We start from the raw sequence: 24,459 nt of genomic DNA on the forward strand, positions 1-24,459 counted from the left end.
TTTCCAATATTCTGGGAGGTGGGTCATAGGGGATCCTGCTGTGATTTATGTCGGAGAGTGTTTTGCCTATGTTCTCCTCTAAGAGTTTTATAGTTTCTGGTCTTACGTTTAGATCTTTAATCCATTTTGAGTTTACTTTTGTGTATGGTATTAGAAAGTGTTCGTTTCATTCTTTTACAAGTGGTTGACCAATTTTCCCAGCACCACTTGTTAAAGAGATTGTCTTTTCTCCATTGCATATTCTTGCCTCCTTTGTCAAAGATAAGGTGTCCATAAGTGCGTGGATTTATCTCTGGGCTTTCTATTTTGTGCCATTGATCTATATGTCTGTCTTTGTGCCATTACCATACTGTCTTGATGACTGTGGCTTTGTAGTAGAGACTGAAGTCAGGCAGGTTGATTCCTCCAGTTCCATTTTTCTTTCTCAAGATTGCTTTGGCTATTTGAGGTTTTTTGTATTTCCATACAAATTGTGAAATTATTTGTTCTAGTTCTCTGAAAATACCGTTGGTAGCTTGATAGGGATTGCATTGAATCTATAGATTGCTTTGGGTAGTATACTCATTTTCACTATATTGATTCTTCTGATCCATGAACATGGTATATTTCTCCATCTACTTGTGTCCTCTTTGATTTCTTTCACCAGTGTTTTATAGTTTTCTATATATAGGTCTTTTGTTTCTTTAGGTAGATATATTCCTAAGTATTTTATTCTTTTCATTGCAATGGTGAATGGAATTGTTTCCTTAATTTCTCTTTCTGTTTTTTCATTGTTAGTGTATAGGAATGCAAGGGATTTCTGGGTACTGATTTTATATCCTGCAACTTTACTATATTCATTGATTAGTTCTAGTAATTTTCTGGTGGAGTCTTTAGGGTTCTCTAAGTAGAGGATCATGTCATCTGCAAACAGTGAGAGTTTTACTTCCTCCTTTCCAATCTGGATTCTTTTTATTTCTTTTTCTGCTCTGACTGCTGTGGCCAAAACTTCCAAAACTATGTTTAATAGTAGTGGTGAGAGTGGGCACCCTTGCCTTGTTCCTGACTTTAGGGGAAATGCTTTCAGTTTTTCACCATTGAGGATGATTCTAGAGTTTTAATTTAAATCAGGAACAGCTATTAAAGTTTCTTCAAATGCTTCTTTGGCATTTAAAGAGATGATCATTTCCATTTTTTGTTGTTTAATCTCTGCCTGTAATGGGTTATGTGAATAGAATTCCCAGCATCAAAAATAAGGAGAAAGGAAAACAGGGGACTGTAAACAAAAACCAGATAATAAGCAGTGTGGGTGGACAAAGCATGCTAAGTGTAGCAGACTGAAAAATGCCTCCCTGGAAAGAGGTGCTGTGCTGTGCTTAGCTGCTCAGTCATGTCTGACTCTTTGTGACCCTATGGACTGCAGCTCTCCAGGGTCCTCTGTCCATGGGGATTCTCCAGGCAAGAATTCTGAGTGGGTTAGCGTTGCAGACAGATAGATTCTATACCATCCGAGCCTTCAGAGAAGCCTTGTCAAATTCCCTGGAAACTGTGAATATTACCTTGTATGGTAAAAGATGTGATTACATTGAGGATCCCGGGAAAAGAAATTCATCTCGTGTTATTCAGGTGGGCCTTAGATGCATTCACAAGTGTAGTTTTAAAACAGAAACAGAGGGAGATTTAATACAGACACCCCAAAGAGGAGGTGGCAATGTGATGATGGAGGCTGAGACTGGAGTGATACAGCCACAAGCCAAGGAAAGCAGGCAGCCACCAGATGCTGAAGAAAGCAAGAAACAATCTTCCTCTAAAGCATCTAGAGTGTGGCCCTGCCAGCACCTACATTTCAAACTTGTGGCTTCTGTAGTGGGTTGTCCCTGATGGCTCAGACGGTAAAGAATCTGCCTGGGATGCAGGAGACCTGGGTTCGATCCCTGAGTCAGGAAGAACCATGAAAGAATACATTCCTGTTGTTTTAAGCCACCAATTTGTGGTCATTTGTTATAGAAACCCTAGGAAACTAAAAGACTAAGGAAGTTATATGTTTTTAGTTTTATTTTCTTACCAATTTCTACTTTTATCATACTGTAGCCAGAAAATGTAGCTTGTGAGAATTTTACTTTATGTGAAAAATCATATGGGAAAACTGGTTTTTGCTCATATAGTTACCCAACTACCAGTAGTTCTTCATGTATATAGATGACTCTCACTTCTGGGCCTGTATGCCTGCTGTCTCTCTGCTTGGAATGCCCTCTCATCTCCTTCTCTTCATAATTCTGTCTTTCATCTAAGCCTCTTTTACTTTCTAGACTCATCTGGAATATCACTTCCTTCAAGGCTTGGCTACACTCCTCACTCTGGGTTAATTATTCCTCCTCAGTGTTCCCACAAGGCTTTTTCCTGGTGGCTCGGTGGTAAAGAACCCATCTGCCAATGCAGGAGATGTGGGTTCAATCCCTGGGTCAGGAAGATCTCCTGGAGAAGGAAATGACAACCCACTTCAGTATTCTTGCCTGGGAAATCCTATGGACAGAGGAGGCTGGCGGGCTACAGTCCATGGGTCCCAAAGACTTGGCGACTAAACAACAACAAACAACAGTGTTCCCATAATGCCTTGTGTTTCTCCAGTTTAACCCTTTCTATTCTGCACTCCAGCACTCTTGCCTGGGAAATCCCATGGACAGAGGAGGCTGGTGGGCTACAGTCCATGGGTCACAAAGACTTAGTGACTAAACAACAAACAACAGTGTTCCCATAATGCCTTGTGTTTCTCCAGTTTAACCCTTTCCATTCTGCACTCCAGCACTCTTGCCTGGAAAATCCCATGGACGGAGGAGCCTGAGAGGCTACAGTCCATGGGGTCGCAGAGTCGGACATGACTGAGCAACTTCATTTTCACTTTCATTATAATGACTTATCACATATCTGCCTGCATCCTCCACTAAGCTGTTAGCTTCATCAGGGTATAGTCCATGTTACTTGTCTTTCTATCTCAATTCCTAACATACTTCCACAGTTTATTTAAGCATCAGCTGATGCTGACCGAATGTCAGCTATGCCACAAACTGTGTATGGCCACACATGATGTGTCTTTAACAAATGTTTGAAAAGCAAGGAAGGAATGAAGCTATGCCAATGTTTTAAGTGAAGAAATTAAAATATATTGGCATCAGAAATGGCTAGAAAATGCAAAAGAATAGGAAAATAATTTCTATTTCCCTTGATTGTATCTTCTGCAGTGAGGTTGCATGCAAACCACCATGTCAGGCACCAGAGTGAGATACTCACACAACGTCCCCTGCATAATGTCGAATTCGAAAATCTCGATCAAACTCCAGGATTTTGTCTGAGGCGCAGAGCTAAGAAATCAAGAAGGAAGGAGATGATCTTGAAAACAGACATTTTCACTTTTCTAAAAATATATTCCAACATAATAGGAAAGGATAATCATGTCACAAATTATGATATCATTATGAATGAAGTCCCAGAGTGTGGGGGTTTACTTAATTTGGCAAATGTGGCAAAGATTGAGAACTTTTCCCTCCGAAGTACATAGAGCCAGAATGCATTTCCTGGCCACCTTGGTGACTGGGAATGGCTGGGTGACCAGGCTCTGGACAATGGAAGATGAGTGTGAGAGGATAAGGCTCTTCAAGGTCAAAGCTGGTAAGAAGTGGGTGATTCTCCTCTGTACTTTCTTCTCACCTCCCGCTAGTTAGATGCAGAGAAGGATAGTCCTGAGGGGATGGAAGAGCCTGAAGATGGGAGAAGTCTGGGACCCTGGGAGAGAAATAGACTTCTGCTGTCTATGACACTTAAATCTCAGCTGTTAACACAGCCCAGCCAACCTTGACTGATAGAGCCTCTCTCTCCTCCATGTCCCACTTAAAGAAGACCATTTTGAGGATTTGCCATCTTCTACGCATGGACATCTCATTCAATACTCACAACTGATATTTCAACTAAGGATTATGGATTCTCCTTTATATACATGAAAACTAAGCCATAAACAGGTTAGGTAACTGGCCCAAGGTCCTATAGCTGATAAGCGGTAGCTCTGGGAAGAGTCCTTGGGACAAAATGCCATGTCTGTACTCTGCTATGTATACATCAGCCTGGCTCACCCATCTTCTGCTAAGCTGGGACTCCAGGTCTACCACTTCACAGATCAACCTTCTGCAGCTGTTTCTCACTGAAGAGGACCTCTCTGAGAAGACAGTTTTTATAGAGCCCTGAATCTCTATAAGTTTCTGCAATTTCCTTATTACAGAAGCACCGAGATTCTTTGACCACCCTATAAAGGATTGCTTGATATTCTTTAGGTTCAAAAGCGGCTGTTTAAGAATCCATAACTATTGGGACTTCCCTGGCAGTCCAGTGGTTAAGACTTTACTTTCCAATGCAGGAGATGTAGGTTTGATCTCTGGTTGGGGAGCTAAGATTCCACAGTGCCTCACAGCCAAAAAAACAAAAAAACAAAACATAAAACAGAAGCAAAATAAAGACTTTAAAAATGGTCAACATTAAAAAAAATTAAAAAAAAAAAAAAAGAATCCATAAGCATTGAGTATGGTTACATAGAAACATCACTTGGCTTGTCATGTTAGATAACAAACAATCCCAACCAGGATGGTGGGTTCTCTGTGGATGTAGACTATTAAGGGAATAATTAGTCTATTAATTCAATAAATTAATAATTACAGGAAGTTAGAGTCAGACTTCTGAGGTTGCAGTCTTGTCTCTACCATCTATATGCTCTCTTTCCTTCAGTAATCACTTATTTCAGAGTTGTTCTAGAGGTTAAACCAACTATGGAGAACAAAGCATCTAACATTCAGAGGGGTCTCTGAAATATTTAATTCCTCTCTCCTTCCCTCTCTCTTATCAACCACTTTTACAAAACCCTTCTACTTATAAAGCTCCCAAAGGAAAAGGACTTGAGACATCTATATTAATTGAATATTCTTACATTTAGATACTGCAAGTTCTTAACTGATCTAAACATAGAACTTTTTAGATTTTTCTTTACTTAAAAAAAATAATAAAACCTATTTATCATTCAACTGTACATGTTAACAATACTTTTAACAGTAATTTTATAGTTTATTGGACCATCTGTCTGCCTCTGCATAACTTAAATGCATGACAAACAGTTTGGCCCCTAAATAAACACAAACCAGAAACCTCTTCTTTAACCTGCCAATAAAAGTAGTTAATCATTAGTAACCAATAATGAATTAAAATAACTGCTGTGACATACAGGATAATAGCATTTATTTAACAGAAAGGTTCACAGTGATGAAAATATCCTGACAGCTTGGTTATTTCATTTCTTTCCTTCATTAGGCAAAAATCCCAGAAAAGAACACACAAAAAATTTCCATCTCAAGATTTGTCTGAGAGATGCTGCTGCTGAGGGAGAAAGGAGCCACCTGGTCTGAAAGTTTGGAAAACCTGGGCTCCCACATTAAAAAAAAGAAAAGAAAATTTCCATCTTCAGAGATAAATTACTACTTAGCCTATCAAGTCAGTAGTTACTGCTTAAAAGCACTGCATGAACAGCTTCTTCTTTAAATATTTGGTTGATACATTCAGGTACATAAATGGCCAAGGTGAAACATAACAAAATGAAGCGATTTCTCACGTGAGAATCATAGTTGTTTATCTAATCATATGGAGAGTTGCCTGTTTTAGTTCAGAATTCAACATTTCCTAAGATTTATTTGGTATAATCGTGACCAATCCAATTCAATTTGATAAACAAGGATTGTCTACCATGTGGTATACATAATACAAGGCGAATCTCCAAAATCTGAATTATGATTATAAAGGGCATTTTTACCCAGCCCCTCAGAGATGGGACATTTGCCCCATCACTGTGCCATCTTTAAAAGTATCACTCTAAATAATTCACATGGCTTCTAACTTTGCTTACTGTTCTGTCCCCAGCCGTCAGGATTGTACCTGGAAAACGAGAGGCACTTATTCAGTACTTGTGTTATAAACAGGAAATGACTGGAGGAATAACTCTAGCTGGAACCCTAATGTCAAAGATCAGACTATAGGGACTTTCCTGGTGGTCCAGAGGTTAAGACTCCGTGCTTCCAACGAAGGGGGTGCAGGTTCAATACCTGGTTGGGGAACTAGATTCCACATGCCATGCAGTGCAGCCAAAAGTAAAAATTAATAAGATCATAGTATCTGAAAGCCAACTTAGAGCAGGCTACAAGTTAGTCTTCAGTAATAGACCAAGGAGAATGTTTTAGAAATAAAACTGGTCTAAAATAAATATGAGCCAGTAATCTATTTCTTGACAATTTGTGCTTTCTCTAGTTAACTGTGGAATCTTACTGTTCTGATTACATAATGTCAAAAGGGACAAAGTTGGAATATAGATTTATTCATACTAAAAAATGGCAGGGTGTCATAGATTTACATGGAATTATGGAGGAGCAGAAACGTTTGCCCCTTTCTTCATGGAAGTGAAGAAGCACAGGTCCTGTTTCTCCTTCAGCTTATGGTTGCTGGACAAGCCTGTATTTATAGGGATCACCTGGGGATGATGGTGTGTCTCTCCTAGGACAAATATCATGGCAAACATACCATATGCAAGGCACAGCACAAAGGTCTGATAACCACAACTGCCACCAGTTATAGCAATATGATCTGTTTGTAACATTTTTAGAATGTGAAAAATAGGGAGTTAAAAAGGACACCCATTTATTTAAGGAATGAGTTTCCTTGTTACATGAGAATTTCATCTAGAATTTCTTGTTTTCAAGAAAGTCACATAGTCTGAAGAACTAGAGCAGAGCACACATACTATATTTTTATAACTGAGGATTACAGTAAAAAGTCATGGACAAAAGCTATTTTCAGTGCCATAATCATCGGATGCAGGGGCAAAATTCTAGCACATGAACAAGGTCTCTGTACCTATTGGTTATAAATGACATCATGCTTTCTACAGAATTGTGCTCATTTTTCCTATTTCTAGCAAATTGAGTAGTCTAGAGTGCCCTCTCCTGGACATTATGATTTTTATCAATCACATCATCCCATAAGAAGGCTGAGCACCAAAGAATTAATGCTTTTGAACTGTGGTGCTGAAGAAGACTCTTGAGAGTCCCTTGGACAACAAGGAGATCAAATCAATTGATCCTAAAGGAAATCAACCCTGAATATTCATTGAAAGGACTGATGCTGAAGCTCCAATACTTTGGCCACCTGATGCGAAGGGCTGACTCATTAGAAAAGACCCTGATGCTGGGAAAGATTGAAAGCAGGAGAAAGGGATGACAGAAGATGATATGGTTGGATGGCATCACTGACTAGATGGACCTGAGTTTGAGCAAGCTCTGGGAGAGGGTGAAGGACAGGGAAGCCTGGCGTGCTGCAGTCCATTGGGTCGTTAAGAGTTGGATGTGACTGAACAACAACATCATCATCCCAAGAAACCAGAGAGGCAGAATTTATCCACAGCAATAAATCATTTCAGGGATTTTTATGGCCTTTCATACTCGTGTGGACATTCTTGTACCCCAACAAAAAAAATTCATTTGATTCTGTCAATGAGGAAAATCGTACAGATAAAAATGAGAGGATCTATTCTCATTATACACGGTACCTTGCGGCTGGAAAAATGACCGTGTTTGCCCAGTTTACTGTTAAGTGCTTCTAGGAACATCTCATCAGTGACTTTGCCGACGTTCATGCAGGCGTCATCCAGGATGGCAATGATCCCCTTGTGCTGCTGCTCCACCAGGTCCACGATGATCTGGTTGTTGAAGTAATCAATCTGGAGGACACACCAAAGAGCCAGTTACAAACGGGACGGGGGCCAGGTGCAACCCCAGTGCCTCCACGAGAATCAGGAGTTCAAGTCACTTTGATGTCAAATATGTAAATCACAATCAATGAGGCTTCCCTGGTGGCTCAGACGGTAAGGAATCTGCCTGCAATGCAGGAGACATGGGTTCAATTCCTGGGTTGGGAAGATCCCCTGGAGAAGGAAATGGCAACCCACTCCAGTATTCTTGCCAGGAGAATCCCATGGACAGAGGAGCCTGGCGGGCTACAGTTCATGGGGTCACAAAGAATGGGACATGACTGAGTGACTAAAACCTTCAATGCTAAAATGAGTACACATTCTAACAGAGGTTTTTTAAAAGATGCATTTATTGACTTTGTATCATAAAACATTTTGTCTTGGGAGTTCCCTGGTGGTCTAGTGGCTAGGATTTGGCACTTTTCACTGCCATGGCCTTGGTTCAATCCCTGGTCAGGGAACTGAAATCCCACAGGCTGCACAGCTTGGTCGAGATTTTTTAAAAATTCCCTTAAATGAACACAGTAAGTCCCCTACAAATGAATGAGTTCCATTCTCAGAGTGGACTTTGTTTGTAAGTCCAACAAAGTTAACCGAGGTACCCAGCTAACACAATCGGCTATATAGTACTATACTGTAATAGGTTCATAATACTCTTCACATAAATAATACACACATAAAAAATGAACAAACACAAAAACTAAACATTTTTCACCTTATAATACAGGACCTTGAAAGTATAGTAGTACAATAGCTGGCACACAGGGGCTGGCATGAACATTTGCATTTTTAAAAGTTTGCAACTTGAAGGTTTGTATGGAGGGGACTTACTGTACAGCTCAAGGTGAAAATTATAAAGTAGATAATGTTTCTTCCTTCACTAAGTCTTATTTTAATCCTGTCTTCATACCCTGCACCTAACCTTACTCCTCATACTCTCAATCTGTTGGCTGTTAATCACAAGACTCATACTCCACTGTGCTGTGCTGAATCACTCAGTCGTGTCCCAACTCTTTGTGACCCCGTGGACTGTGGTCTACCAGGTTCTTCAGTCCATGGGGATTCTCCGGGCTAGAACACTGGAGTGGGTTGCCATGCCCTCCTCCAGGGGATTTTCCCAAGCCAGGGATTGAACTCAGGTCTCCCGCATTGCAGGTGGATTCTTTACTGTCTGAGCCACCAGGGAAGCCCCCATATTCCACTGCTGCTGCTAAGTCGCTTCAGTTGTGTCCGACTCGGTGTGACCCCATAGATGGCAGCTCACCAGGTTCTGCCGTCCCTGGGATTCTCCATGCAAGAACACTGGAGTGGGTTGCCATTCCTTCTCCAATGCGTGAAAGTGAAAAGTGCAAGTGAAGTTGCTCAGTCATGTCTAAGTCTTTGCGACTCCATGGACTGCAGCCTACAGGCTCCTCTGTCCATGGGATTTTCCAGGCAAGAGTACTGGAGTGGGTTGCCATTGCCTTCTCCGCCATATTCCACTAGGTGCCCACAAATAACCTGGAAGTATTACTTGATACCTAACTTGATGAAGTTAAGGTGTTACACAGAACTTGCATTTTTAGTTACATGACCCTGGCTGACCAAAATGTCAGAATGTCTTCTCCAGTTTCCCAAAAGTTAAAAAGCATATATGGATTTAACATATTTTTTCAAGGTACAATATAAAAATTTTAATTATCAGATATAAGGATCCATAAAGGGTAAGAATACACTTTTCATTTGCTTTCACAAGCTGAAAAATAGTTATAAACAACTTCTGAATCTTTCTCTACTTCAAGACATACAAGGCATGTATAATAATCCTCTTCTACACCTGTTTCTTCTGATGAAAGTGTGAAAGTGTTAGTCACTCAGTCGTGTCCAACTCTTTGCAACCCCAAAGATGGTAGCCCACCAGGCTCTTCTGTCCATGGAGTTTTCCAGGCAAGAATACTGGAGTGGGTTGCAATTTCCTCCTCCAGGGGATCTTCCAACCCAGGAATCAAACCCAGGTCTGCACTGCAGGCAGATTTTTTTACTGGCTGAGCCACCAGGGAAGCCCGTTTATCCTGACAGCTTGCAGCATATATATCACTAGACTCAGAGATAAAGCACGCATGGGCCCGACTCAGGCAAGCTGTGCATCATGTGAAGATGGGCCGTCTATACACTTTAATCCTGTGTGTTGATGTGTCCCAGATCATTCAGGAGGTACCTGATCTGAGAGTTGTCTCCATTACCCTCTCTAAAGCTGACACACTCACAACAGATGATTACTATGTCTCATGGATCCCTGCTCAATGGTATTTAAAAATCCAAGGGCTCGTGCCAGCTGTGGTTTTCAGCTCCACTTCTATTTCCAAGCCCTCCTCTACATTCCATGAACTCAAAGTCTGCAAGCTGGGTGGCTTTTACTTTTTTTTATATTTTTCTGGTTTGTCTAAATCAGCGATCCTCAATGGAGTATGACTTTCCCCGGAAACCCTAGGGCATCTGGAAATGTCTGGAGACATTTTCGATGGTCATGACTAGGAGGAGTGCAGGATACTGCTAAACATCCTACAATGCACAGGACAGGCTTGGTACAAAATGTTAGTACAGAGACAGATTAGCTCTGGTCTAAGTATTTACTTTTATTGTGGGCACTTTATTACATTTCTCATCAGGGAAAAAAGTTATTTGTATCTTTGGAAAAAATATTCTTAAAATGTTCCAAAAGTAGGAACTCTGTATTAATCAACAGAGCTGAAATCTAAGACTTTGCAACTATGTAATTAAAGACTAAGTCTTTTGTCCTTAGAGACAAAAGAATTAAGTTTCCCAAATTCCAGCTGGCTATCTACAAGTAACTAGTTTTTGCTGAAGAGTCCAGCAGCTTTTGGTTCACAATTTAATGCAGCCTTAAGCATTGCCTAAAATTGTGGTTTCCAAATCAGGTTCTCCCAGCAACCTGGCATTCCCAAGAGGTTTCTTAGGGGATGCAGGAGACAAAGAGACGGGGTGGAGTTTTTACTTTTTATTTAAATTAATTTTTATTGGAGTATAGTTGATTTACAATGCTGTGTTAATTTCTGCTGTACAGCAAAGTCAATCAGTTGGATGTGTGTTTAGTCAATCAGTTGTGTGTGACTCTTTGCAACCCCATGGACTATAGCCCGCTATGCTCCTCAGTCCATGGAATTCTCCAGGCAAGAATAAATACCAGAGTGGGTTTCCATGACCTTTTCCAGGGGATCTTCCCAGCTTAGGGACTGAACTTGCATCTCTTATGTCTCCTGCATCAGCAGGCGGGTTCTTTACCACTAGTACCACCTGGAAGCCAAAGTTAATCAGTTCCCTACACAGATATGCTCACTCACTTTTAGATTCTTTTCCCATACAGGTCATTACAGAGTACTGAAAGAGTTCCCTGTGCCATACAGTAGGTCCTTGTTAGTTATCTGTTTTATATACAGCAGTGTGTCTGTGATGCTAGAGAAGATTCTTGAAAGTCCCTTGGACTGCAAAGAGATCAAACCAGTCAATCCTAAAGGAAATCCATCCTGAATATTCACTGGAAGGACTGATGCTAAAGCTCCAATACTTCAGCCACTTGATGCGAAGAGCCTAACTTATTAGAAAAGACACTGATGCTGGGAAAGATTGAGGGCAGGGGGAGAAGGGGGCCACAAAGAATGAGATGGTTGGACAGTATCACCAAATCAATGGACATGAGTTTGAGAAGACTCCAGGAGCTAGTAAAGGACAGGGAAGCCTGGCAAGCTGCAATGCAAAGAGTTGGACACGACTTATCGACTGAACAACAACAAAAACTGTGTCTATGTCAATAAGTTTGGGGGTTTTAAAGGAAATACTCGCCCAGAATAGGGATTCTAATTTGGGCATTCGGCCTGTCCTCAGAAACTGTTACCCTTGAGAGAGTCTTCTGTTTCCTCTAGGACATATTTCTCTTGGTTTATTTCACTAAGAATTGTTTTAAAGGGCTTTTTTCCTCCTTTTTCATATGTTTGGAATAGCCTCCTGCCATTGTTGACTTTTCCCTTTATCAACTATGCCTGTGGAATTTGATGTTCTGATTGTTAAAGGATATTTTTGACCAGTATCTCTGAACCACATCTGAATAACAAGTTTTATGATTAAATTTGTTATAAAAACCTAAACCTTAGTTATAATTGTGTATTATGAGACACAACAGATTCATTCTAAGAAAGTTGCATATTAACTTTACTGAATAACATGGTAAATATGTGATGAGAATTCACTCTTTAAATCAAAACTATAGGCAATCCTATTAGAAAGTAATAATACACCCTTGGTTTATTTATAAATAGGTAATATTTATACTAATATATTTGAACAAAATTTTTTATGGTATTCTAATATATAACACAGTGGAAGGCAAAGAAGAAATTTAAAGCAAGAAAGCTAGTTATTATATCATATATATACATATATAAGATATAAAATATGTAATTATATATAATATATATGTATGTTTCCAGTATCTACTTTTCCTGAATCAGAGGAGATAGAAAGTAAGAAGGTGGGAAGGAATATAAAAGTAATTTAAATACAGCATTTCAAATAGGTTTTTACTGCTTATACTGAGTATCAGAAAACAAATATGGACTTCACTGTTTATACCTGGCTAAAGGATAAACACAGAAATAAAAGGAAACTCAGAAGTTTTTGAATTTTTTAAGTCTGTTCTCAAAATTTTTTAATAATAAAAATTTCAAAGAAAATTACAAAGTTCCATTTCTTTCATGAGCAGGGAGTCTAACGGTCCTGGTTTTGGCTGTGATCTGTGGGTTTGCACCCTGCATCAGTCACACTGTCTGCCTACATCTTATCAGACTAGTGACAGATACGAAGTTCCCAGAGAGCCACACGAAGAGCGGTGGAAACTCGTGTGACACAACGGAGACTAAATGGAAGTCAGAGTTATCACAGCGGCCTTCACGCGCTGGTTTCAGGGAATATGAACTTCCCTGACCAAAGACAACAAAGTGCCACTGAGTTCACCAAGTAGAGGAAGAAAAAAGGAGGAATAAGAGCAAAAAAGAGAAAGAAGGAAGGAGAGGAAACTCTACTAGGAAGCCAAGTTCTGTCCATTGAAGGCAAAAGCTGCTGCTATGAATAACGTGTAAAGGATGCTAAAGTCAAACAGACAGATGTGAATCAAAAAGCCATGTGTTCTTATGGTATAGCACGGACAACTGGATTCAATATCCTATGATAAACCATAATGGGAAAGGATTTCTTAAAAATGTACATGCTGCTGCTGCTGCTAAGTCGCTTCAGTCATGTCTGACTCTCTGCGACCCCATAGACGGCAGCCCACCAGGCTCCCCTGTCCCTGGGATTCTCCAGGCAAGAACCCTGGAGTGGGTTGCCATTTCCTTCTCCAATGCAGGAAAGTGAAAAGTGAAAGCGAAGTCACTCAGTCGTGTCCAACTCTGTGCGACCCCATGGACTGCAGCCTACTAGGCTCCTCCGTCCATGGGATTTTCCAGGCAAGAGTGCTGGAGTGGGGTGCCATTGCCTTCTCCATATATATGTATAACTGAATCACTTTGCTCTATAGCAGAAATTAACACAACTTTATAAATCAACTATACTTCAATGTAAAATATTTTTTTTCTTTTCTATCTATATAAGATGATGAATATTCACCAAACTTATTGTGGTAATCATTTCATGATGTGCGTTAAGTCAAATTGCTATACTGGACAATGTAAACTTACACAGTGCATGTGAGCATGCTCAGTAGCTAAGTCGTGTCTGACTCTTTGTGACCCCATGGACTGTAGCCTGCAAGGCTCCTCTGGCCCTGTAATTTTCCAGGCAAGAATACTGGAGTGGGTTGACATTTTCTCCTCCAAAACTTATACAGTGCTATATGTCAATTATACCAAAATAAAATTAGAAAGAAAAAACAAAACAAAACAAAAACCTATGGGGTATCAGCAATCAGGTGAACATAAGTTTACTGATTTTAACTCAGCCTTTTCTGGGTCCCAAACAGAGAGTTGTTCAAATTAGAGAAACCCCACCTGTCAACCCTGAAAATGAGTTGTATGTACATACCCCAAAAGGAAAGCTAAGGGTGCTGTGTTTCAAGCACCCAAGGAGATCAGCAGACCCCTAGGATGCTAGAAGTTGGCTTTATCATGAATCCACTCACGTGCTTCCAGGGGATCCCTTCCCGCTGGTACTCCTCCTGTTCTTGCTTCAGGACCAGCTGAATAAACAGCTGCTGGAGCTTCTCGTTGCAGTAATTGATGCAGAATTGCTCAAAGCTGCAAGAAAAGGTATCAATCAGGCTCAAACAAATTTTAAAATACAACAACAGAACAACAGGGTTTTAGGTATCTTCTCCAGTTTACCTGTTGTTGTCGAAGATTTCAAAGCCATAGATATCCAAGACACCAATAACAGTGTTCTTGCCATGGATGGTGGTGTCTGAGTTCTTGACCGCAATAATATCATTGATGCGGGAGACAATCCAACAGAAAAGGCGCTCGTATATGGCCTGTGATGAAAATGACCTCATAAATTCTTGCATATTGGAAATGAGTCCTCTGTTTGGATTTTTTAAAAATTATATTCATTTGTTTATTTTAAGTGTTCTGGCTCTTTGTTGCTGTGTGGGCTTGTCTCTATTTGCAAGGCACGGGGGCTCGTCTTTGCTGAGATGTGTGGGCTTCTCATTGCAGAGCCCCCCCGCCCCACCCCACCTCATTGTGGCACAAGGGCTCCAGGGCACATGGGTTTCAGTAGTTGAGGCATGTGAGCTCAACAGTTGCAGCTCCCAGGCTTAAGAGAACAGGCTCTATAGTTGTGGCACACTAGCCCAGTTGCTCCATGGCATTTGGGATCCTCCTGGACCAGGGATCGAACCCACGTCTCCTGCAATGGCAGGTGGAATCATCCACTGTGCGGCTAGGGAAGCCCTGGATTTGTGATAAGTTTTAAATTCTTGTTGACCTCCTCCTTACCATTTAGCATAGCTGTTCATCCTCTAAGCTGAAAAATGAGAAATGCAGATCATTTTCTAAAAAAAATCACATGATGTTTGCATGATGTTTGGATGGTGGCTATTATTGGTCACCATGTGAGCTATATTTCAACAAAATTCCTTAGGTGTGTTTCTGTTACCTGGTAATACCAATAATTTGCTTACTATCTCGTATAAGTCACTTTGTTGTTTTATTTTAATCTCATCAACTATAAAAAGCAGAGAACTAATGAGTTCTATATTCTATGGATTCTAAATACACAAACATTGATTTATAATGCTAAATAAAGATCTAAGCCAAAAGGACAGCACTTCAAATTCCTTGAGGTTCAAATGCCCAAGAACACACACACCAACACGTAAGGACAAAGGCACCACACACTTGCACACATTCATATCCTGATACAAATGTGTCCTGCAATGTCTTTCCTTAACATCTCCCTCCAGACACCTGCTCTCTTCAGTTATACACGTCCAGACACATGACCTCCACTCTTCACCTCCTCTTCCAGCTGCTCCAGTCTTCATTTTCTCTCATTTTCTTTCTCTCATTTCTTTCATTTTCTCACTGAAATGGCTCATCAAGGACCCCAAGCACCTCTCTATGGACCCTTTCTCGTTCCTCCATGTGGACATCTTACCCGGTTCCTTGGCAACACTCAACCCAGTTCCCACTCTTGCCTTGAAACTTTCTGCCCTCTAATTCATGACATCACACGGTCTTAATTTGCCTCTTATTTCACTGGCTGCTCCTTCTTGGTGACCTTTAGTAGGTCTTCCCTTATTGTTCCTCAGTCACTAATTTGTGACCAACTCTGCGACCCCATGGACTACAGCACGCCAGGCTCCTCTGTGCTCCGCTATCTCCCGAATTTGCTCAAATTCACATCAATTGAGTCAGTGGTGCTATCTAACCATCTCCTCCTCTACCTGACCTCTAAAAGCTGGAGTTCCTCCTGGTCCACTTCTCTCCCTATCTCCTCTTTTCTGTGTCATTTCATATGACAATAAAGAACAGTGATATGATGTTTTCCCCCAAAAGTACCATCTGAACGCAAGCTCTCCTCTGAGCTCCAGGTCCTGTGCCTGACTGCCTGCCTGACAGCACTGTTGGATGTCTCACGGCCATCTCAAACTTCTGTCTTGTCTGGACTGCTGATCTTCCCACCTCCCCCAAACTTCCTTCTTGTCGTTTAGTCGCTAAGCCATGTGCAACTCTTTATGGACTGTAGCCCGCCAGGCTCCTCTGCCCATGGGATTTCCCAGGCAAGAACACTAGAGTGGGTTGCCATTCCTTCTCCAGGGGATCTTCCCCACCCAGGGACTGAACCCACGTTTCCTGCTTGGCAGGTGGATTCTTTACCACTGAGCCACCCTACTTCTAACCACGAATAACTAGAAATAGAAACTTAGGGATTCATTAGAAATTTTGGTGCCAGAGCCCTCACAAGGCCAACAGGCCACCGGTTAGATGCCCACCTTGGCGAAGGCATCCCTTCCGTAGCTGGCTTCCTGCTCTGTGTGCTGCTTGTCAATGACGTCTCGGCCTGTAGCCACCGTCCGGTAGAGGAGGGCTTTCTCCACCATGTCCGTCTTGGTGGACAGCAATTCCGCGATGATCGACACAAGCTTGCCGTCTTCAATCAGAGTAGTGTCACCATCCACGACAAACTTTAAATTTCCCTGTATCAGAAGAGAAAAACCAAGACACACCATTTCCAATGAGATTCTGAAAAACAACGTCAGGGAAAGATTTGCCAGTGTGACACAATTCCCAGGGACCTTGTCTGTAGCACCTATCTTCCTAAATACATTAATATCTCAACACATAAAAATCGAGTGCTTCATCCATGTCGTCCTGCTCCAGACACTCCTCTATCTTTCAATTTTCAGTGTATGGTTTTGATGGATGGAAATTCTATATTTTTATGTAGTCAAATCTATGAGTCATTTGCTTCAGAGTTTCTCTTTCTTCGGTGTCTCGCTTAGATCATTCCAACTCTGAAGATTTTATGAATACTTAATAGATTTTTCTATTCCTTCTACAGTTTTCCCCCTCATATTTAAGCCTTGAGTCCAGCTAGAAGGTATATCAGTATAAAGTAAGAATCTAACTTTATTTTTGTCAGATGGTTACTTGCTCCAACACCATTAACTGAACAGTCTAAGCTTTTCCTCCCGATTTGAAATATAACCTTTATTATACATTAATTTCCACCAATTTTTTGAGTCTATTTATATTTTACTCATTCAAGAAACAATACATACATATTAGCCAGCTAGCAAGTGTCCAGCACATGAACTAGTCAGTTGATTAATCTGGTGCTGAACTTATGCAGCAAGTTTTAAAGCACTGTGGCTTTTACTATCATTTTAAATGGCTGGAATTAGTTGTGTCTCTTTCCCCCAGCTCCCCCTACCCTACTATTCTTCTTTAACACATTTTATTCACTTTTATTACATGTTTATTGTTCTAGTAAGTTCTAGAATCATTATGTCAACTGAAAAAGAAAATTCTTTGGACACTGAAGCATTATTGTCACTGTATTTATAAACTAGTTGAAACAATGAAATAATTTAGAATGTTAAAGTCTTCCCAGTCAGAAACATTTATTTAAGAGATTGTTTACATGTGGCTATGTAATGGCAACCCACTCCAGTACTCTTGCCTGGAAAATCCCATGGATGGAGGAGCCTGGTGGGCTGCAGTCCATGGGGTCGCTAAGAGTCAGACATGACTGAGTGACTTCACTTTCATTTTTCACTTTCATGCACTGGAGAAGGAAATGGCAACCCACTCCAGTGTTCTTGCCTGGAGAATCCCAGGGACGGGGGAGCCTGGTGGGCTGCCGTCTATGAGGTCACACAGAGTTGGACACGACTGAAGCGACTTAGCAGCAGCAGCATGTAATAGTTTTCATATAGGTCCCGAGCATTTCTTTCTTTTTTTTGTTGGGGGGGCCCTCCACTGAGTCTTTGCTGTTGCCTGTGGGCTTTCTCTAGTTGCAGTGAGCGGGGGCTACTCTTCGTTGCAGGGTGTGTGCTTCTCACTGCGGTGGCTTCTCTTATTGGGGAGCACGGGCTCTAGAACACAGCCTCAGTACTTGTGGTGCACGAGCTTAGGTGCCCTGCGCGTCTGGGATTTTCCTGGACCAGGGATGGAACCCATGTCCCCTGCATTGGCAGGTGGGTGCTGGACCACGAGGGAAGTCCCAGGTCCTGTGCATTTCTGATTCCCTTAGGGTTAATCTCCCCACAGGAGTGTGAAAAGTCATTTTTATTCCAGGTTTGCATTCATGTTGTCACTCATTTACTACGGAGGTTACACGTTCACTATGTTTTCAAGATCTCTAATAAATACAGACAGTAATGAAAAGACTCCCACTGACAGTACTTTACTTCTAAGTTCAGTGTGATGTATGGAAAATGACTTGTGCTGAAGTGGTCAGGGTGGCCCATGGTACTGGCTGCAATGAACTGGCTGTGCTTTTTTGGGGGTGGGGTGGGGGGTACTTTTAAGCCAGTCATTCATTTCCAATCTATAAAATGAGACAATAAAAATCTAGTTCCGGAAATCTGTGATTCTGGTTCAAATGCCATTAGAAGTTTACTCTGTTCAAAAGATTTGAGCTTATTCCATGGGTGGTCACATCACTGCTGAATTCTTTTACCTTTGAAAATAACTAGTCCAAAGCCTAACATACCAAGAAGGCAGTGAATGAAAGCCACAGTCTCAAAACCTACAGTGGCTTGGAAAATCCCTCATACTATTATAAAATGATGGAGAAAACTACAGATACAGTAATTTCTTCAACATGTCAGAGAAATTTTCTCTACATAAATTACTTTTTTACAAAACCCCAAACCTTCTGAAAGAACATCTGAGCTCCACAGGGAGGCGATAACTTCTGAAAGGCGTTCCCACTCACCAAGTGAAGAATAGCAGCCAAGATTTTATACGCTGTTTGAATCTCCTCGGGTTTGAAGCCAATTACTTTCATGGCATCAGCTACTACTTTGAATTCTGCAGCATCATTGATAGACGACTGGGAATGAAAACAGGAAACTGAGGTCACAGACATTTCATTTGAACATTAACATACAAAACCATGAGACTAAATTCAAGTGTAGCCAAGGTCTTGATGCCTTTGGAGTAAGTCATTGAAAGGATGGGGAGTATCCAGAGAAAATAAAATGATTTCAAGGGTAGCGATATAAGACAACACCCGCAAGGCCCACTTCTGTGTGAGAGCCGCCATCTCTCATAATAAGCACCAGGCACTTTTCTGGAAGCTTCAGTGAAGGAGCAAGTCCTGAGTTGGCTCAGAGAAGCTCTGGGATGAGTGGAGGACGTGGCATGAGATGTGAGACCACAAGTGGAAACTCTGACTGAAGGAGCGTCCGAGACACATGCCTAGCTATTGTTGTCTGTGGCTTTTGGTTCCACAATTGGTCCTGTTCAGGCTGGGAACAACGCTCCCACGCTGGTTTGGTCAGGCTTCCTACTTCAAAGGTGAGGAAGAACACTCCCCACCCCACCCCCAAAAGCCAAGTGGCCTGCCTCGATCATTCAGCTAGCTGGGAAACGGTCTGGGAATCGGTCTGGGAATATGACCTCGCTTTTTCAAGCATTCTGTAAACATTCAGTATGTCAGAGATTCTCACTGTACAAGAGGGTTCCTGTAGAAGGAATGTTTATATCTCTCCCCCGAGTTTCCTGGGGGCTTCCCAGGCGGTGCTAGTGGTAAAGAACCTGCCTGCTAATGCAGGAGACATAAGAGACATGGGTTTGATCCCTGGGTTGGGAAGATCTCCTGGGAGGGCATGACAACCCCCTCCAGTGTTCTTTCCTAGAGAATCCCACGGACAGAGGAGCTTGGTGGGCTACAGTCCATGGGGTCACAAAGAGTTGGACACAACTGAAAGGACTTAGCACACACACCAGCTGCTACTTGAGCAACTTGAGTATCTCACACCCAAGTTTCTATGTTGAAATCTTAACCTTCAAGGTGATGGTGTTAGGAGATGGGGCCTCTGGGAGGTGAGCAGGTCTTGGAGATGAAGTCCTCATGTTGGGATGGGTACCCATATAAAACAGACCCCAGAGGTCTGTCAATGACAGATTGGTGCTTGCCAAGAGCCTCTGCCATCTGCCTCTGTGGGGACTGAACTCTGTGCAGCTGCAGCTGCTGACCTCTGCCATGCCCTGAAGGGAATTCAGGGTGGACAACAGGGATGGGGCACTTTATGCTCCAGGGAAACCGGTGGAACAGGTCTTTACATAGTTATTTCAGGAGCTGATTTCGTGATCCCAATCCTTGCATCTCCTCACATCAAAGAAAAGCACTAAAACCCTTCACGGTGACATCAGCTCCTCATGACTAGCAGAAAACCTGTAAGATATCAACCTTCCCCCACTATCTCTTTGGAGCAGCTTCTCAGAGCTATCTCCTGGGATGCAGTCCTCATTTTGCCCAAATAACACTTAACTCCCAACTCTCACGTCATGCATCTTTTTAAGTTGACAGATCCCTGGTCCTTCTGCCCTGTGAGGACAAGGCAAGAAGGCACCACCCTTGAACCCCAAAGTGGACACAGACTCTGCTGGGGCCTTGATCTTGGGCTCCCCAGCCTCCAGAGTTATGAGAAATCAACATTTCTCATATGTTTATGGTATTTTTGTTGTAGCAACCCAACTAGACTAAGACAGGGGTTCAAAGACTAATTGCTTGCCTTGATCTATAGCCCATTGGAAATACAAGGGTGTCAATAAAATTCACAATAAAGCAACGGTAACTGCCCATCTCAGGAGTTTTCCCAAAGCAGTGGCTGTGGAGAGTCTGATCTTTCCTCGGTGAGTTTCTGTCTTGGCTGGGACACAGAGACCTGGCCTGATGCTCACCTGCTGAGGAAGATCAGAGGAAGGGGTCCCCTCTGCCTGACGAGCATGTGTTCCTTTAATTCCAGGACACAACCAGGCAAACTCGTCCCCCTTCCAGGTCTCTGAGTAAGATGCTTATCTTTGTTGAGGCTCAACTTTCTCATGGGTACAAAGGGCATAATGATACCTTTCTTACACGGTTATTGGAGAAGGAAATGAGAATTTACATAAAGCAACTCCCTTTATATACAGATCTTGCCTTCAATCTTTCCCAAGACCCTGATGCTGGGAAAGATCAAAGATAAAAGCAGAAGAAGATGGCAGAAAATGAGATAGTTAGGTAGCGTTAACGACTCAGTGGGCATGAATTGGAAAAACTCCAGGACACAGTGAAGGACAGGGAACCCTGGCATGCTGCAGTCCATGGGGCTTCAAAGAGTCGGATGCAACTCAGCGACTGAACGACAACCACAGTTCCTAGCACAGTAAACGCGCCCAACCATCAGATTATTATTATCAAAAGCTGCGACAGTGTTGAAGCTGCACAGAAACCAGACACAAAGTCTGCATGTCCTACTGAGGGGAACTGTTGGCTGCTTACCTAAGGGGCATTTTCCAGCCCTACTTCTTTCCTACTGATGAAACTCTGATTTGTTCACCCCTCGCCAAGGGCATGTGTTCTTCAGGACTGGTTTCCCCTCACCTTAGGAGGTAAATGTTCATTGGTCTAAACTAATCATAGGGATCTTTTTCCCCTAACCAAGTGATTGGTCAGTCAAGGGCATGAGAAGCCATTCTGGCCCATAAGACATGAGGCTTGCCTAGCTTATCAAGGGTTGTGGCCAGGAGCATTTTCTCTGCCTGCGACTGCTGGAACTGACACTGCCATTTTGGGACCACGAGGAAAATCAACTTAAGCAGACCAGCCAAATCCAGTGAGGATGGCAAAATTGTAAGTTGGGGAGAACCAAACAAGCATCTGGGTCTCTTATTGACATTGTTAAGGCACTGAATTAACCAACTGGAACTGCCCCGTCCTAGGGCTTCTTGTTATGATATAATCAAGTTCCTTATTGTTTTTGGAGACTTTTAATTGGGTCTTACCTGTAACCCACAGTCTCTTAATTGTACATGAGTCCTACATTTTAGGATGGCTAAGTTATGAAACACAGAGAGCAATACTTCATAGTTATTAAAACTGTCCTATTAATTTATATTTGTTTACATGGAAAGATATTAATGATTATATTATAATTTAATAAAAGGTTTACTTAATTAGGATTTATTGTATGATTCCATATATAAATATATACATGTATATACTGCTGTTATCAATAATTATCTCTGAAAGGTGAACTTTAGTATATTTTAATTTCCTTTTGGTTCATCTTTATTTTAGGTTTTGACTATGATCATATATTACTTCTTGGTTTTTATCGGGCAGAAAAAAAGGAAGAGGAGGAATAGGAATGAAAATTGTTGATGAAAAGGGAACCTAAGGTAAACTTAGCATTGAAGAAAAGACTGAATGTTCATTTAATATTTGCTTTTCGTGGGTGTTTTACATGACCCAGTCAAGAGTCACTAGGTCAACAAGACAATTTGATTAAAAAAGAATATTTTCAGTCACTGTTCTTTTAAGTGTTGATTTTACAATCCTTTATACATCTTGAAGTACCTCTGACCTATTCTCAAAAAGTTGGGGTGTTGCCCTCTGTTGTTTTGTTTGCTTGCAATTAATTTTCAGCCAAACATCCTGTTCTTGGATGACTGTGTAAGTATAAAACTTGTGCAACGTAAATGTCAAACAATGGAAAGCTGATTGCAAAACCCTAAATATCATTTATTTATATGTGTGATAATAAAAATTTCGCTAAAACCAGTAATATAGGTATAATTAGCTTAAGATGAATAACAAAGAATCTGAAAAAAAGAAATGCTTCCCACATCTTGGATTCTTTCCTTTTATAAAGTCTTTTATTTTCTCCCCCAACTACAAATGCAAGCATCTTTAATTATAGAAGAAATATGAAATATGGAAAAAGCAGAAGAACCCAAGTATTTATAACTTTATATACCCAGAGTAAACAAGTAAACCCTGGTCTGTTTCCCTTCAAATCTTTTTTCATGTATTTATACACCTTCCCCAATGAAACTATAATTACTGTTTTATAACCTACCATTGACAAATCACTATATTATTAGGATTAGCTACAAATTGGCTAGCAGAAGTTATATGTATAGCAGAACACGAATTAGAAACAAAAGGGCAAAAGGATCGGTGTTATGTGTGTGCAGGGGCTTTACATGCAAGGGAAGGGGGAAAAATTGTGAAAGTTGAATAGAAATGTTCCAAGGATCACAAAACTGTTTCCCCGAAAAACTCTGATATTCTTCAACCACAGTGCTTTTCAGCCTTTTTTTTGTTTTACCAACTTGCCTTTGGCCAAATCATATCATACCTCCTTTTGCGGTGGATCTCCTTGTAACAATATTTTTAGAGGGTCAAAATAAAAGGAATGGGATTAAAAAATTTTTAAAAAACCCCCAAGATCACAAAAGAGAAACTTCTTTCCTGTCAGATGGTGATAAAATATAGTAACAGATTATTAAGCAAAGTTGTTGCACCAATAATACATTGAATCTCTGTCCTAGAGAATTTTAAAAATAGAATAAAAGAGTCATTCATTTGCCTTAAGGTGGCAGGCTGAAACTGATAATTAATTAATGTCCCTTCTGATTCTATGATTCTATATCTGAGTCATCTCAAAAAGGAAATGCTTACCTTTAGCTGGGCTCCAACATGGATGTAATTGTAGGATGACAAGGATTTCTGGAGATGCAGAGAACGTAGCATCTGATCTGAACCTCCTTGTAGCAGCTGAAAAACATTGAAATAAAAATAAGTTATCAATATACCCACTGAACCCAATATACCACGTATTCTAACTTAATGGCGCTCAGTCCCTCAGTCATGTCCGACTCTTTGCGACCCCAGGGACTGTAGCCCACCAGCCTCCTCTGTCCATGGAAGTTTTTAGGCAAGAAGACTAGATTGGGTTACCATGTTCTTACTCCAAACTTAATGGTAAACTAGCTGTTTTTCATCTTCTGGGTTAATTCACTCAGGTCCTCCTGTTTCTGGCTTTGAAGATTTATTTTTTTATCTCAAGGGGAAATGGCTTCAACATCATCAGAGATGGAGAATGTTATACAGTCAGAAGGAAAATCACTTAAAAGTTCTTAGCCCTTTCACAACATAGCTGGCATGAAAGGTTCTTGCTTGGACTGTAGCTGTGTGTGAACCGGGAGCCAGCGCTCTGTAGCCGTTATATGCTTATCAACCCTGTATCTAGACAGTGTGCAGTTGTGTTTCGAATTCAGGAAAAGTCAATACTGCCTTCAATCTAAGAGGCATCAGCAGCTAGTCATATGTTGAATCATACCGGAAACAAACAGCTTTTCCTCCTCAAACTCTAACCCCAGGAAAGGACAATTGGGTAGCCAGGACTGTAACTGGACAAAGACAAATTTTAACTTTCACTCAACTGCAGAAAAAGTTATGGGTTCTTTTTAAAAAAAAAAAACATTAAGTTATTAATTTGGTTGCATGGGACCTTAGTGGTGGCATGGGGGATCTAGTTCCCTGACCAGGGATTGAACCTGGGTCCCCTGCATTGGTGTCTTAGCCACTGGACCACCAGGCAAATCCCAGTCATGGGTTCTTGAAATAACAGAACTCCTATATTTAGCATAAAACTATTTTAT

At 41.2% G+C, this 24,459-nt stretch overlaps 1 protein-coding gene across 1 annotated transcript in view; it reads right to left on the minus strand.

Moving 5' to 3' along the window:
• Positions 1-24,459, minus strand: part of MYO1D (myosin ID) — a 361,445-nt gene that overhangs the window by 230,329 nt on the left and 106,657 nt on the right. The window contains exons 6-12 of the mRNA XM_040244025.1: positions 23,477-23,572; positions 18,740-18,856; positions 16,290-16,493; positions 14,179-14,324; positions 13,977-14,091; positions 7,607-7,777; positions 3,268-3,338 (exon numbers count right to left, since the gene is read on the minus strand). Coding sequence (XP_040099959.1) covers positions 3,268-3,338; positions 7,607-7,777; positions 13,977-14,091; positions 14,179-14,324; positions 16,290-16,493; positions 18,740-18,856; positions 23,477-23,572 — 920 coding nt within the window. The remainder of the gene's footprint in view (positions 1-3,267; positions 3,339-7,606; positions 7,778-13,976; positions 14,092-14,178; positions 14,325-16,289; positions 16,494-18,739; positions 18,857-23,476; positions 23,573-24,459) is intronic.

This window comes from Oryx dammah, unplaced genomic scaffold, assembly GCF_014754425.2.
Source record: "Oryx dammah isolate SB20612 unplaced genomic scaffold, SCBI_Odam_1.1 HiC_scaffold_8, whole genome shotgun sequence".
In the NCBI taxonomy this organism is placed as follows: domain Eukaryota; kingdom Metazoa; phylum Chordata; class Mammalia; order Artiodactyla; family Bovidae; genus Oryx; species Oryx dammah.